Here is a 14,970-nt window from a genome sequence, read left to right on the forward strand (position 1 = left end):
TAATTTAGCTGGTCAGCGTGTCCCTCATTCACAACACGAAGAAGAAGTATCGCTGATGTTGTGACTTGAGAGGGAAATATAAACGGAACTGCAGTTTACTCGCTTTTCACATCATAAAACGACCGCCGAAAAGCGACAAAGAAGCGGACAAACAGAGCAATACAAGTAAATGTACCGTTGCATCGTGAACGATGCGTGTAAATGTGTTTTTTGAAGTACAATGCTACTTTGTACACTCAGACTTTAGCAAGCAACATTTACCTAATTTTAAGTTCGAAAACGTGCTATTTGTCTTTTTCTATGTCATAAAATTATGTCCACGGTATAATTGTATGGAAGATAATATATTTAGTATTCTGTGTAGTGCCACAAATTCAATTTTTCATACGATAACGACATTCATTTGCTGTCAACAACAGTATGCAGCGAGGCTCCCGTTTGAAGAGAGAACTTGACATGTTGACCAACGAACCACCACCGGGGATTACATGCTGGCAGATCGAGGAACACATTGACGACTTGCAGGCTCGTAAGCAGTAATTTTAGCCTTTATTTGGAAATTCCCCTCTCCCGATATTGCATTGAGTCACTGGTCGTTTTAGTATTCAGCATGGCTGTATCGATTCAAAAATTCACGATTCGATTTGTAGGTTATCAAGATTGTAGAGCTACAATTTGACCTACAAAACGATTTTTCAAATGTAAAAAAAATGTTGCTAACATAATAATTACACTAACATTTAACTTGATGTAATAAATCAACAGATCATTGAACATGAACAAGAAGCAGAATAATAAAATAGAATAAATAAATATTGCCTCACCCACCCACCCACCCACAATGAGAACAAAGAGATTGCTTTTGGGGGAGAAAATCCAAATGAATTTAATTGTTTTAAGTGTGATGGACTCTTGAATTATAAGGTGGAACCACAAATACGTTTAAAAACATCTTATTTTGCTATTGATCTTTTGCAAATGCTGCTTCCTGGACGGCCGTCGACCAATCATACGTCCTAGAGACCGCTGTTAAGTGAGCACTACATATTGCTAACCCGATTTGGAGGATATTGCACTGCTATTGCAATAAAATAAACCACGCACACACTCTGGTATAAGTCTCCTTGCCATGGAATGCCATGCTGCCGGAGTCACGAAGCTTGACAGAATAGCATCAGTAACTCAGGGGAGTAAGGGAAGCTTTTGCGAAAAGTCAATTGTATCTGTCTGTGGGTTGGTACATCTGTACCCCAATGGTGCGATACGAGGCATTTCTTGGTAGGCATGTCTCACAATTGAGGTTAGGGTTAGAAATAAGGTTAGCTATAGAGCAAGCCACGCCCCCCTATTGTGTCATCACGTCGTAAAAAGGTGTACTTTGTTTCTATATGTGCGTTTGACAAAATATTAGAATGCAGTGGAACACACAAAAAAAAAACATTGCAGATTTAGGACAAGGGTTTAGGGCATGGCTCAATCAGACAAAACATATGCTCAAACAAGTAAGGGAAATTCAAATCACCCACAAGAAAAAAATTCAAATTACTATTTTTTCAGTGTATTAGCAGTAGGGATGCAACGATTCAGTTAAGTCACGGTTCGGTACGATTTTCGATTTGATTCAATACATTTAATTCTCTGAAACAAAAAATACAAGTGTTTTTTTTGTTTGTTTTTAATTTTGCTAACAAGAAAACCTAACAATGCCATCATATAAACATGCATTATAGTGCATAATATTTATGTGCTTACTTCTTAGTGATTTGAAGAAATTTTGTAGAACAATCTTTACTGTTTGTACTTATTGCTACTACTCTCTTCGCAGGTATGTTTACCACATGAGCAAAATATCCTATTAGTGGTCCTAGTCCATCTGTGTTACGTACTGAATTAACAATATTTGCAGCATTATCTATAGTCACTGGTATGGATTGATTTGGCCAGTTTAACTTCCATTCAGTCCTGGCGGTTTTTAATTCATAGATGTAGTATATGGACTATGCGTCTCATGATCACTCTGGGGTCACGCAGCCAACGGCATGCGACGGGGAGGGCGCTTGTGCTAACGTAGCATATCTAGGTTGCTATTTGAATATATCTAGTGTGTGCGCACGAGTGTTGTCGGGCATTAAAAAAAGTCACGTCTGCTCATTACTGCACAACACCAGCATTTGACAATCGACTTTCATAAACAGGACGAGTTTGAAGTACAGCGCTCTTGATTTGCCACTCATTGTTCATCATGTAACCGTGAGATAGCTTTCAGTGTCGTCCCGGGGTGTGCAGCTGTCTATTGTCAAAGCGAGGTTGTTCATAGCAGCCAAGTCGGCAACAATATATTGGCGGACTTTGTTGTATGTATCCGTAAAGACAGTCTTTGTTAAATTTGTACGAGTGGGGATAGCACAGCAGCACACCAAAAATGCTGCCAAACAACGGATCTGTACAACATTGAAGCCGGCAAGCCGCCTCCTAAAGTTTCTGTCTTTCTTCACGAGCAATGATCCTCGTGCGCCACACCTCCCACAATCCAGGCGGTTTGGGGGAGGAGCGGAGGAGGGGGGGCTGCTAGCGGCAGAGTTTGTTTTATCAAGGCAAAGCTTACATGGACATTTTAGCAAAAGCAACAACAAAAATAAATTCGGAAAAAACCTTTTGGGAGCTTTTCATTTGGATCGAATGTTTTTGCGTATTGAATCGAAGAGGGTGTATCGAATGGTTCGATATAAAAACGAGTATTGTTGCATCCTTAATTAGCGGCTACTTATTTCCCCTCCTTTGAATCATGTGGTTTATAGTCCAGTATGGTATATATGTGGATTTTAACAGTCTAATGAGCTGGATGTTTTTAGTTGTGAATATCCATGCGTCTTATCATATAGTGCAGTTAATGTATGACCAAATAGTTTACTGGTAGAAAATTTGGTGGGCTCGGCTTATAGTCTAAAAATGACAGTAATGCATAAAATCAATTTATCGCCCAGTGATATTGTACGGGAATCGATATAATCCACAAGAAAGCAGAGTAAATTGCTTTTGCCCTTTGCTTTGCAGAAATAGTTGGTGGTACAGGAACTCCATATGAAGGCGGCGTCTTTTCCCTGGAGATCAAAATTCCTGAAAGGTAATATGTGCAACATTTAAACGGTTCAAATGCTGCCTACTCTACTCAATGAGAATGTCATGTCTTTTATAGATATCCTTTTGAGCCACCGAAAATTCGATTCTTGACTCCCATTTACCACCCAAACGTTGACACTGCTGGACGTATCTGTTATGAGGCTCTCAAACTCCCTCCAAAGGTTATAACAGTGGACAAAACAAATTGCTTGAATGGTGATGTTGGTGGATTGAAATATTTCCTGGTTTCTTTTTTTGTGTAATCAGGGAGCCTGGAGGCCCTCCTTGAATCTCCCAACACTTCTCACTTCCATCCAATTTCTGATGGCTGAACCAAATCCGGATGATCCTCTAATGGCTGATATAGTGAGTTATATTTAATTAATTTATTAGTTGCTGTGTAGCAAATAACAATCACACCACTGATACCCAATGTACACACTGAAAACACTCAGGTGATTTGAAGTTCCACTCTAAGACCCCCGATTTGGCCAACTTTCAAAATTGTCCGATATGCATATGTGATACTTCATTGGAAAGCTTAAAATCTCAATTTTCTAGGGGAAGAAAAATTCTGAACAGCAGGGCATTTAAAAAAAAAAAATTAAACAGTAAAACCCTAACTGGAGGTGAGAGCACACGAGAGCAGAATTAAAGACGCCATGTTTTTAACGAGATATTATCGCATACTTACCTCTTTTCGGTCCAAAAACTCCATGTCGCATGTATCACCGAGTGTCAAGACACAGCTGTGAATGGCCACAGCCGGACTTTTTGGGGGTTTTATGGGTGAAACATGGTAATATAACAAGGGTCGCGATGAAGAAATCGCAGACATTAAGGAGTGGTCGAGATGTTCATTTTCATATAATTACTCTTTTAAACATTTTTTTTTTTTTCAATTTTTCTTTGTATCGATTATTTATCATCGAACATATCGGGGAAAATGTGACAGTAACAAAAACAATACAATTAAGCGACAGTTATGAGGTAGATATCTGTGAGTTTTTAACAGACACCATTTTTTTCATTGTGACATAAATTTTTTAAAAGTTTAAAATATGCGAGTGAATAACTTTTTAAAGTCGCTTTTTTTTTTTTTTTTTTTTTTTTTTTTTTTTCATAAACAAAATATTAGACATCAATTAATGATTCCAAGCTAAAAATGACAGACATTTTGAATAATAAATATTAATTACCTTTGTTTATGGCTGGGTTGAAACAAAAGCTGTTGAGCAATGTCTGTAAACGGGGGTTTGCAGGGTAAAACGGACAAATTAAAAATAGTTCGGGGGCTTAATGCACCATGAATCTGCTATGGCAGCATATAGACATATTGTTCTATCAAACAGAACAGTTCTCTTTGCTTAAAACACAGCAGTTTATATTAAAGAAGGGTGCAAGAGCAGAAACAACTTTTTCAGTCTTGTCTGTGTTTTCTGCCATATACATATGTATGCAATGACGGTACTGTAAATTTATCGTGTTTTAAAGCAGCACTAGGCAACCTTTCAGTTTTGGTCGATTTTAGTGATGCCAGTGGACAAAAGCGGTAGTGTTTTTCCTTAAGGAAGACTGCGTTTCCCATGAAGACAAGCGCACACCCGCACAGTGTTTTAAATTCATGATGTCCCTGTTGCCTGTAGATGGATAAAACAATATTTCTGTTTCCAGCCTCTGTGTGAAGGATGAATAGTAATAGGGTAATGAATCCAATCGGGGCTAAACAATAGCCTTTGACAGTTAGCAACCGTCTGGCTTAGTGTGGCTAACCCCAAACCCCCAAACTCGTCACTGTTGACGAGTATGGTTGGGGAGGGGGAGGCGTCACACCAGCGAGTGAAAGTGGGGCCAGTGTTTATTCTTGGGTATCCTCGTAGCCTCTTTTTTTTTTTTTTTTGCTCCTGGGGCAAAACGTTTTCTATGTTGTTGCTCAGCCATCAGAATTCGCGCGAAAGCGTTTACATAGACTTCCATCTTTATAATGAATGGGGAATGGAGGGAAGTGACGTATGCCGTAAAGCAGTCCGCACATTTCTAGTTTGTTGATTTCTGTAAGTTGATTAGTGCTGGTAAAAGCAATACAGACGCCCTTAAGAGGTGTCATTCAACTAGTTGTCAGTCGACGTATCATCACAAATGTTATGAAAATATTTTATAAAGATTGAAAAGTACCTAGTGTTGCTTTAATACAGAAAAGGGGGCGGTTATACAACTTTTTGAAATTCAGCTCTTGGTATGTCAAACGTAGTTATTCCACAATTGCATCTATAGCGTAGACTACAGATTAACAAGTTTCACTATTGTGAAGCACTTTGAGAAACATTTAATTAATCACAGTGATATATCATCATACAAGCATACTAATATGACAGAACACAAGACTGAATCTCCCGATCGCCCACTGCTATTGTTTCCTCTGTGGGAATTCCCTCAAAAAAAATTCAGGCAGGCCCCCCCCAAAAGGTCATATAATTGACCACGCAGAATTAGTGAGCCACCTGCCTTGCTAAAGCCTCCTCTTAATATGAAAATCGGTTTAACTTGATGAAGAAATACGGTGGTTCTTACCACACTCTCCCATGATGCACTGTCAGAAGAGTCAACAGTGACAACACAAAAGATCGTACAATTGTGTAGATAATAATGCTATACATAGTAAATCCTCTCTATTTACCATTTAATATTTATACACAGGCATCAGAGTTCAGATACAACAAGCAGCTGTTTACACAGAAGGCCAGGAAATGGACCGAGGAACATGCTGTTCAGAAGATGAAGGTAATACAGAAAAATATTTCTTTCAACTTTACAACAAGCAAAATATTTCGTTCGTTTTGTTCATTAAAACAAACTAGCTAATTCTGATCGGCAAAAGATCTTAATAAGTATCACAGATCACAGTACTTATACTAGTACAATAATGAGCAGCTGTTACAAATGATGGTATTTTCTTAGGCAAGTCTTAATGCTACACATCTATTTTAGACGGCACATTTAGTTAGTACGATACGGTAGTGTTTAGCTTACAAACTGGTGTACATCTATGTGCTCAGGGATTCTTGGAGACCAGCAACAAAGACAATTTGCGAAATCAGAACGTACCGTCACGCAAGAGAGCATTGCCTGATGCTGTGCAGGACCAAAATGAGTTGGCAAAAAAAACTGCTTTATAGTTTCAACCATCTTTGTTTCAGCTAAATATTTTTCCATGCATCTGTATGCATTTTTTAGTGTTCATTTTGTTATTATTTGATGTATTTACATATTTATAAGCATTGCCTGCTTGTTGCCTGTTTTGAGAAAGAGAATACAGTGATGTTTGCTCCATAAAGCATTGAGGGCTGAGTGGTTGCTGTACAGAATAAAGCTTGTTTTATTCAACCGTATTTCTCACTTGTACAGTATACAATAGTATTTACAACTTACATAGCAACACATGTTTGTATTTAATTCGTCTATGAATTGATATATTTTAAAAATATATATTTGGTGTTTTATAATAGGAAAAGAAAGCTTTAAAATCTGTAATGACTCAATATTAGGGATGCACAGGTACCATTTTATTTCAGACAATACTTACATTTGAGTATTCACCAATATCAAGTACTTGCAATAGTACTGATGCTGAAATGTTTTGTTTTAATAAATACTGTTTAAAAGCATGATGTGATAACTTCTTGAACATTTCATACTAGTCACTTAAACTTTTTCTGGAGTAAAGTGTTATCTACCATTCACTTTTTAACATTGAACTATATTGTTTTCTCCCTGTATTGCTGCACTTTTCACCTAACGGTAAATGCAGCTTGTAACATATGTATTTCAGTTCTAAAGTATACCTGCCAGGACAACTGGAGTTGTACATTGTAATACTTGTTGCATGTTCTGGAATTTGTTTTAAACAAAGGTAATGAGCAGGTTGTCATTTTTTGAGGTGTTAGATTATGTAATGGTGGAGCAATTAAGTAATCATTGAATTTGTGAAACTTTCACTGTACGTGGACTTGCATGTCTTATTTTTTTTGCATTACTATATATACAACATAGATATTGTACTGACAGGACAGAGAAGGGCCAGAGTGGGTGAACAACCCCACCATAACATTTCATCTAATGCTGGAAGCGGTGCATCCCTACTTGATACCGTGCTAGTTCAGAGGTAGTTACATTGCATAAAGTGTACACATTGTTGGTCTACCCTAAATGTTAAAATAAATGCTAAATCCCAACCAAACTTTTTTTCCCAAGCATATTTTGTGGAGTAGATATCCTGTATTTAATAAAGAACAATGTTACTTACATTAATTTGTTGCACACATTTAAAATTGTTAGCTTAATAACCCTAGGTGCCTGACAATTAATCCCTTTATATTGTGTAAATTAAAAGGAATAGACAAAAATATAGTTATTCATAGCCAGCAATTTGTAACTTGGTTGTTGCATTCCCATGATCAATCACACTTTGATATAACATTTCTACATAGAAATCTGTTCTTGATATCTTTTAAGTCCACCATGCTGCAAGTTCTCCAGGGTGTCTTATTTTTCATGAATGACTCAGCTTTCACTGGATCTTTCTCGAAGATATGCAAGTCTGCGACTGATGCAGTCCACTGGATAGCTTCTTAAAGTGTCATTTTCATTTGCATAATGGTATTTTAAATCCTTATTGCAGAGGAAACTTTTTGTTGCCATTTCCCTCTTGAGATGCAGTCTACCACTTATTGTGTCTCAAAAGAACTCACCAGATACATGTGCTCTCATTAAGAGGTTCTTACTGGACTTGGCCCAAGATTGGTCTTCCTGCCACTGTACATGACCTTTGAATGTAATGTTTCTGCTTTTTAGGCAGTTAGCTTGGTAATTTACGGATTTTGAACAACAGAGTTGGTCGTGGTTGAGTGATGCATCGGGCAATTTTCGCAAGTATCTTGAGTCAAAGTCTTCAGACATCCTTTGTTGTCATGGCTCCCTTGCTCTCTCACTCTCTCTTTACCTTTGGCTTTGACAATGGGTGTCTGGCTAGAGATGAGGGGAACTGAGGAAGTGGAAGAGCACTGAGAAAATCGAATTGGATCCATTCGAGAATGGACAGCAGAGCCCATAGTGCACAGGGTTTCACCATCATTTAGAGAAAGTTGTGTTGATGTTTCAGAGCAGGAGCTCTTCTCAGTCTCCACAGAAACCAATGAGTCTATGGTGGGGTCGCGGCGAAGCTGAAGAGGTGCTTTTGAGCGATACCAGAAAAAATACTTGGAGTGGTGTCGTGTGAAAAGAAGGAAGAGTAGGGGATTTAGGCAGGCAGGTAGAGGCTGTAGAAGCAAAATAATTGATTTCAGCACCTCCTCTTCGAGAGATATGAAACCCAGCAGTGAGCAGATGGAGAGGAAAGCTACCGGCACATACAAGAGTCCATTTGTGAATATCAGCCAGGCGACATGTTTGATCATAGCACAGTCCCACAAGCCCTCACATTCTCCTCTAAGTAATTCCCAGTATAGTCGGATGTATGAAAATGTTACAATGAGTAGGCACAGGGTGTTCATCATTATAAGCACTAAGGGAAAAATTAAGGCAGATTGTAACTGAGAGACTGAAGGTGGCAGAGGTGTCGGTAGGCAGAATGGCGAGGATCCATATTCCCCAATTCCAATTAGAGGAAAACAGGCTAGGATGAATGAGAGAAACAAACATAACAGTGCGAATATACGTACACTTCTCAATGACGGTGATTTCCCATAGCTACGAGCGCATGTCACACTTACTCCACATTGTACAGCTGCCAACATCAGAAGTAAAACACTTGCTTCAGAGGCAAGCACCCACACCCATCCTGTCACCTGACATCCAAGGCCTCCTTGCCAAGGGCCACCGTGGTGGCTAAAGTCTCCCATTGTTAATGCATCTACAAGGGCCAGGGTGCTTGTACAAACACCTGTTAGCAAATTAGAGGCACCCATGCATGCCACTGTGAATCGTAGTGGTGACAGAGAGCAGTTAGAGTTGAATAAAGAAAGAAGAAGCAAAGAGTTTCCAAGCAGAGACACCAAGGAAATGGTCCATAGTCCGACACGAACCAACCAGCTTCCCATCAGAGAGTCACAGGGACGGAAAGGACCTGTGGCACAAAAAAAAAAAAAAAAAATCTAATCCATCATCTGTGGAATAAAATCTTTCGGTAGTTCTCAATTTTAGTGTTGAAATATTTTAGACCTGGTGAGGGAGTACACTGGACACTGGCTGGAAGTTTCGACTCCTCTATTTCCAGCTGGAATTCCTCTAGGTCCTCAGGGTCATCTGAAATCATTAGGGGCAAAATTCAGTGCGCCAAAACATACAAGCTCACACTAAGTAGACAGATTGAATTGTCTGCACATTCATACAAGCAGACTGTGACACCACTGTCTCGAACAGCCAAATACGATATTCATATTTATGTTTTAACATATGCACGTCCACCTCACAATTCTGAGATCAAGGGTTGAATCCCGAGCTCCGGCCTGCCTGTTCTACCTGTGCCAGTGTCTGTTTTCTCTAGGTACTCCAGTTTCCTCCCACATCCCAAAAACATGTTGAAAAAAATAGGCTGACTGAACACTAAATCAGGGGTCCCCAAGTCCGGTCCTCAAGGGCGCCTATCCAGCCTGTTTGCAAATCTTCAGGGTCATTATCTGGCCCTAACTCATCTTGAAAGTATCCCAAAGATATGAATGTGTGCATGAATGGTTGTTTGTCTCCTTGTGCCCTGCCCTGCTACTGACGATAGTTGGCTAAGAAAGGCTACAGCACACCCATGATCCTCATGAGAATGAGCGGCACAGAAGCTGAATGAATAAAGGTTTTGATATGTATAATTGGGCGATGTGGCATGAAAATAAAATCCATCATACTTTTTAAAGATTATAAGAAGAAAAGACGGAGAAAAAAGTTTATAAATCATTCACAATTTCGACAATTCAAAAAAATAAATAATGCATAAAATCGATTTATCGCCCAGACCCATGTATAATAAATTGGTACTTTCTTACATTGTGTGTCAGTGTGGTGAGGGTAAATGGCAACAGTTCTCTTGTGAATGCCATCATCTGTTTTGCTTTGTTCAGTCTCCCACTGGCTGACAGTCTTGTAGCTATCACATGAACCATAAACACAGCACTGGTAGGCATATGGCATCTCAATCACCCTGTCACAGACAAAATCAGAAGCTTTATTGGCACATGTTCCAACACAGTTGTACAAAGATGTGATGAAATAGCTTGATTGTTATATGGCAATGGGTAGTGTCCACTGCACACCAAGTGTGGTACAAAAAATGATAAATGGACTGTACTTACTTACAATGAGACTAAGCACTTTCCTATAGCCCAAGTGCTATGCAAAGTATCATATTAAGATACCTCAAACTGGCTGCTGGCATGTAAGGCACTGCTAAGACCTCTGGGAGTGATAGTGAACATTTATAGTGAACTATTAGAGCTGAGGTTTGAACCTGACCTTCTGGTAGAGCTTAACAATTATGACCAAATTATAATTTCAATTATTTTGACAACCATCCTAATCATATAGGATTTTTCTTAAGAAAAGCATGATTTTAGATGAACTCATAGTAAAGAAAATATAAAGAATTTAAAAATCTTGTTTCGAATCACAGCCTTTTATCGATTTAATACGATATTCTGCAAACATTTAACACACTCATTTACATTTCGCCTAAAGCAATACAAAGTACAATGCAATTTTGACTTGTTTGACAATTCTGTTCCTGAAACATTTTAGACATTTGAATGAAAACCATTCTTATCAACCAAATATCTAAAAGATAACGCTGCTGATCAATGTTTTGTGTTTTAATCCATTTGATTTGATCGTTGTTCTAATCATGCGATGTATTGATCCAGACCGGTGAGCCCCTCTAGAATGTATTTTGGCAATTTACCTGATATGAGGGAACTGATCGATGCTGAAGGCATCATACAATTCAATGTTTCCTCTAAGCTTGAGATGAGTAAGACCCTCTAGGCCTGCAGATGGCAATGAGCTCAGCCTGTTTTCAGTCAGATCCCTGAAATGAATAAAGGAATCAAGAAACAAGGCGTTGATTGTCAGATACAGTACCTCCACTTCAAGTTAAAAAAAAAAAAATTATATATCAACAAGATGTGCAGTATTTCACTCAATGTTCATTAACACGATTTTGACAGTGAATATCTTGAAGACAACATAAAAGGAAACATTATAATAATAATAGTCAACTGATATATATCACCATGTGTTACTCACAATTTGACCAAGGAATGCAAAGGGGCAAAGGCATCTGTATGGATCCACTCTATCTTGTTCCAGCTCAAATCGCTGACAAAATAAGGAAACAAAACGAAAGAATTATATTTTGACAATTTTACGATACGGTACTGTATGTCTGTGACCAGTAGATGTCAGTAAAACTGCATGTTACTGCATCGGTAGTTACAGAAATCCTTTTCTCTTTAGTTAATTTAGTCTTTAATTCATTCATTCATCTTTAACATCTCACTTAATTTGGGATATCTATTTGTACATACATGGCCAGTTTGGCTCACCTATAAAATTTGAGAAGCCTTAAAACGCCTGTTTGCAACATCGTAGTCTACAAACCATGTTGGCGTATATTGTCAATTTAGTTGGGTCTTGACATAGATGCATTTAAAACATAATGAGGGAGAACGTTTTTATAATGTGCCTCCCAGCAAAGGTAATCTTGTATAACAATTTGTGAAAAAAAACAATGGAATTTCATTTTCATGATGTGTAATAGAAGCAAAAATTATCAGTAAAACCTAAGTGTCAAGTAAGTAGACAAAATTGCTGTGAGTAAATATTTTTACATGGCAGAAATGTTTTAGACAATCAAATGCGAGAATTTCCGATAGGCCTCCATTGGTCGTGGTGTCAGTTATACCCTTAATTTCCTAGGCTATTATGATTGTGATGTTGTTTACATGCGAGCAGTCATACAGTTATGGACGACATTTTCGGCACCCCTGGAATTTATCCAGATAATACATTGTTTCTCCCAGACATTAACGCAACTAAAAATGCTTTCCGTATTAATGTGTTAGTTTTTTAGGATTTGCATTGGAAAAACACGCACAAAAAAAAGCTGAAGAGAAAAGCCAAAATGTACAAAATTTTACACAGAATGCAAAAAAATGGGCTGGACAAAATTGCTGGCACCCTCAACTCAATATTTGGTTGTGCATCCTTTGAAGAAATATCAGAAAGCAATCGTTTCCTATAACTATCAACAGGTTTCGTGCACCTCTCAGATGGAATTTTGGACCACTCTTCTTTTGCGAACTGTTCCAGGTCTCTCAGATTTGAAGGGTGCCTTCTTGCAACAGCAATTTTGAGATCTCTCCACAGGTGTTCAATGGGATTTAGATCACATCAATCGCCACCTCAGAATTCTCCAGCGCTTTGTCTCCGACCATTTCTTGTTGCTATTTGAGGTTGGTTTTTGGTCATTGTCCTGTTGGATCACCCATGACCTCTGAAGTAGACCCAGTTTTCTGACATTACACCCTACATTGCGGCCCAAAACATTTTTATAGTCTCCAAATTGACTCCTTGCACACTATCAAGGCACCCAGTGCCAGAGGTAGCAAAACTACGCCAAAACATCATTGGACCTTCACCATGTTTGACTATAGGCACTGTGTTCTTTTCTTTGTAGGCCTCCTTTTTTCTGGCACTGGGTGCCTTGACAGTGTGCAAGGAATCATGAATTTGGAGACTATCAAAATGTTTTGGGCCGGAATGTAGGGTGTAGTGTCAGAAAACTGAGTCTGCGTCAGAGGTCATGGTGTTTCAACAGGACAATGACCCAAAACATACCTCAAATAGCACCAAGAAATGGTTGGAGACCAGTGCCCAATGGCAGAAAAAAGAATGAGGCCTACAACAACAAAAAAAAGAACACAGTGCCTATAGTCAAACGTGGTAAAGGTCCAATGATGTTTTGGGGTTGTTTTGCTGCCTCTGGCACTGGGTGCCTTGACAGGTTGCAATGGGTCATGAAATATGGAGACTATCAAAATGTTTTGGGCTGGAATGTAGGGTGTAGTGTCAGAAAACCGGGTCTGCGTCGGAGGTCATGGGTGTTCCAACAGGACAATGACCCAAAACATTCCTAGAATAGCTCCAAGAAATGGTTGGAGACAAAGCGCTGGAGAATTCTGAGGTGGCCATGGATGAGTATGGATCTAAATCATATTGAACACTATGGAGAGATCTCAAAATTGCTGTTGCAAGAAGGCACCCTTCAAATCTGAGAGAACTGGAACAGTTTGCAACAGAAGAGTGGTCCAAAATTTCATCTGAGAAGTGCACGAAACGTATTGATGGTTGTAGGAAGTGACTGCTTTCTTATATTTCTTCCAAATTATGTGCGACCAAATAATGAGTAGAGGGTGCCAACAACCTATTTTTTGAGTTTTGTCTAAAATTGTGTCAATTTTGACTTTTTTCCTCAGCTCTTTTGTGTTTTTCCAATGCAGGTCCGAGAAATAAACACATTCATACTGAAATGCATTAATTTCTGTGAAAAAGTCTGTATTTTCTGGAAAAATTCCAGGGGTGCCAATAATTTCGTCTATGACTGTATATACAAATACACTGATTCTACCCGATGAAAAAACAAAGAGGAATGCTGTGCATTTTATTGTACTACTGTTGTTCTAGGTTGGTCTACGTTGCTGAATTTTGTTTCCGTGGGTTGTATTTACGGCTCCCAATCTGCTGCTCCAATAAGGTTGTGTGGTACAGTCATGTAGTGTTTTTTTTGTTTTTTTTAACACCATGCTGCCCAAAATTGATAAACTCGCAGGCTTCTCGTGCGTTCGGACATCCTGGCTGCCAGTCTGCATGTTACCTCCAGGACAAAGGAGGGTGGGTATAATCAATGTCACGTTTGTCCCAAAATGACTACATCTATGAGCTGTGTCATTTTCTGTGTTTAAACCTTATTTTCTTTGTGATAGTAATTATAAGTAATTCGGGGTTTGCATATTTAGATTCAGAGAGCAACCATTTTTCACATGAAGGTCATTAACACTAAACTTTCCTTTTAAACATGTGCAAAAGAAAAAAGTTTGATTTACAGCATTTTTAAAGAGATGAGCTGTTGGAAGGTGCTGGACTCTATCCGGGTGAGTTGGTTATGCTGAAGCCCTCTGTTGAGAAAAATGTGAGCCATTGAGGTGAATATCATTGTGTACCACTTTGTGAGGTTGTGGTAGCAAAAGCTCACATTTCTTGGAGTGAAGAACATTTGCAAAGGCTTGGCAGATGACGTATCTGGTTGTGTGACAGCTCCCTACAACACAAAAAGAAAACACTGTTGATTCTAGGGTATCCTGCTCATAATTTGACATTTGTGCATCTGCAGTTTTTTTTTCCAACTCTATACGGGCACATCTGTATATGCATATACTTACAACACTCTGAGGTGAGGCAGCTGTTCACATAGATCTAGAGGGAGAGTTGAGAGACCCGCCTTAGTCAGAGTCCTAAAGAGTGAGCAAGACAATCCTCTCATTATGGTTGAAGTGCAAACAAGTAACAAAGAAGATACTGATCTCCTTCAAACCTATCATTGACAGTCCTTAATTTGTCTGTAGGTTACTTAAATTTTCATGAATTCTGAAACATGCGTTTTTTATGCCAATATCCTTGTTAATGCATGCGTTTCAGACTTAACAGTCAACCATTTTATTGTTTATATCATGAAGGGAGTACCTATGAGGTCTCTCATTCTGTAGTTATTATTTGTTCGATGCAAATAGAATCACAAAATAGCTTCAGGGATGT

The 14,970-nt window shown here is 38.7% G+C and overlaps 2 protein-coding genes across 6 annotated transcripts in view; one reads left to right on the forward strand and one right to left on the reverse strand.

Annotated features, from left to right (window-relative positions):
• Positions 1-16: 16 nt before the first annotated feature.
• ube2t (ubiquitin-conjugating enzyme E2T (putative)) lies at positions 17-7,368 on the forward strand. Its single transcript, XM_057822736.1, has 7 exons — positions 17-165; positions 420-529; positions 3,055-3,124; positions 3,197-3,302; positions 3,388-3,486; positions 5,818-5,901; positions 6,177-7,368. Exons 2-7 carry the CDS (start codon positions 421-423, stop codon positions 6,294-6,296), a joined length of 588 nt encoding a protein of 195 aa, XP_057678719.1. The 5' UTR covers positions 17-165; position 420; the 3' UTR covers positions 6,297-7,368.
• Positions 5,219-14,970, reverse strand: part of LOC130907496 (leucine-rich repeat-containing G-protein coupled receptor 6) — a 68,836-nt gene continuing 59,084 nt past the window's right edge. For all 5 annotated transcript variants that reach the window (XM_057822664.1, XM_057822655.1, XM_057822672.1 and 2 more), the window contains 8 exons: positions 14,598-14,669; positions 14,411-14,476; positions 14,262-14,333; positions 11,404-11,475; positions 11,060-11,185; positions 10,152-10,306; positions 9,337-9,420; positions 5,219-9,241 (listed from right to left, as the gene is read on the reverse strand). In XM_057822664.1, coding sequence (XP_057678647.1) covers positions 7,989-9,241; positions 9,337-9,420; positions 10,152-10,306; positions 11,060-11,185; positions 11,404-11,475; positions 14,262-14,333; positions 14,411-14,476; positions 14,598-14,669 — 1,900 coding nt within the window. In that variant the 3' untranslated portion in view covers positions 5,219-7,988. The remainder of the gene's footprint in view (positions 9,242-9,336; positions 9,421-10,151; positions 10,307-11,059; positions 11,186-11,403; positions 11,476-14,261; positions 14,334-14,410; positions 14,477-14,597; positions 14,670-14,970) is intronic.

This window comes from Corythoichthys intestinalis, chromosome 2 (assembly GCF_030265065.1).
Source record: "Corythoichthys intestinalis isolate RoL2023-P3 chromosome 2, ASM3026506v1, whole genome shotgun sequence".
NCBI classification, from domain to species: Eukaryota; Metazoa; Chordata; class Actinopteri; order Syngnathiformes; family Syngnathidae; genus Corythoichthys; species Corythoichthys intestinalis.

Excerpts from the sequence above, each read along its gene's own strand:
- ube2t (XM_057822736.1), top strand. The coding sequence starts at position 421 with ATGCAGCGAGGCTCCCGTTTGAAGAGAGAACTTGACATGTTGACCAAC. Across the intron at positions 3,303-3,387 it reads CTCTCAAACTCCCTCCAAAG|GGAGCCTGGAGGCCCTCCTT; the intron begins GTTATAACAGTG and ends TTGTGTAATCAG. Across the intron at positions 5,902-6,176 it reads ATGCTGTTCAGAAGATGAAG|GGATTCTTGGAGACCAGCAA; the intron begins GTAATACAGAAA and ends CTATGTGCTCAG.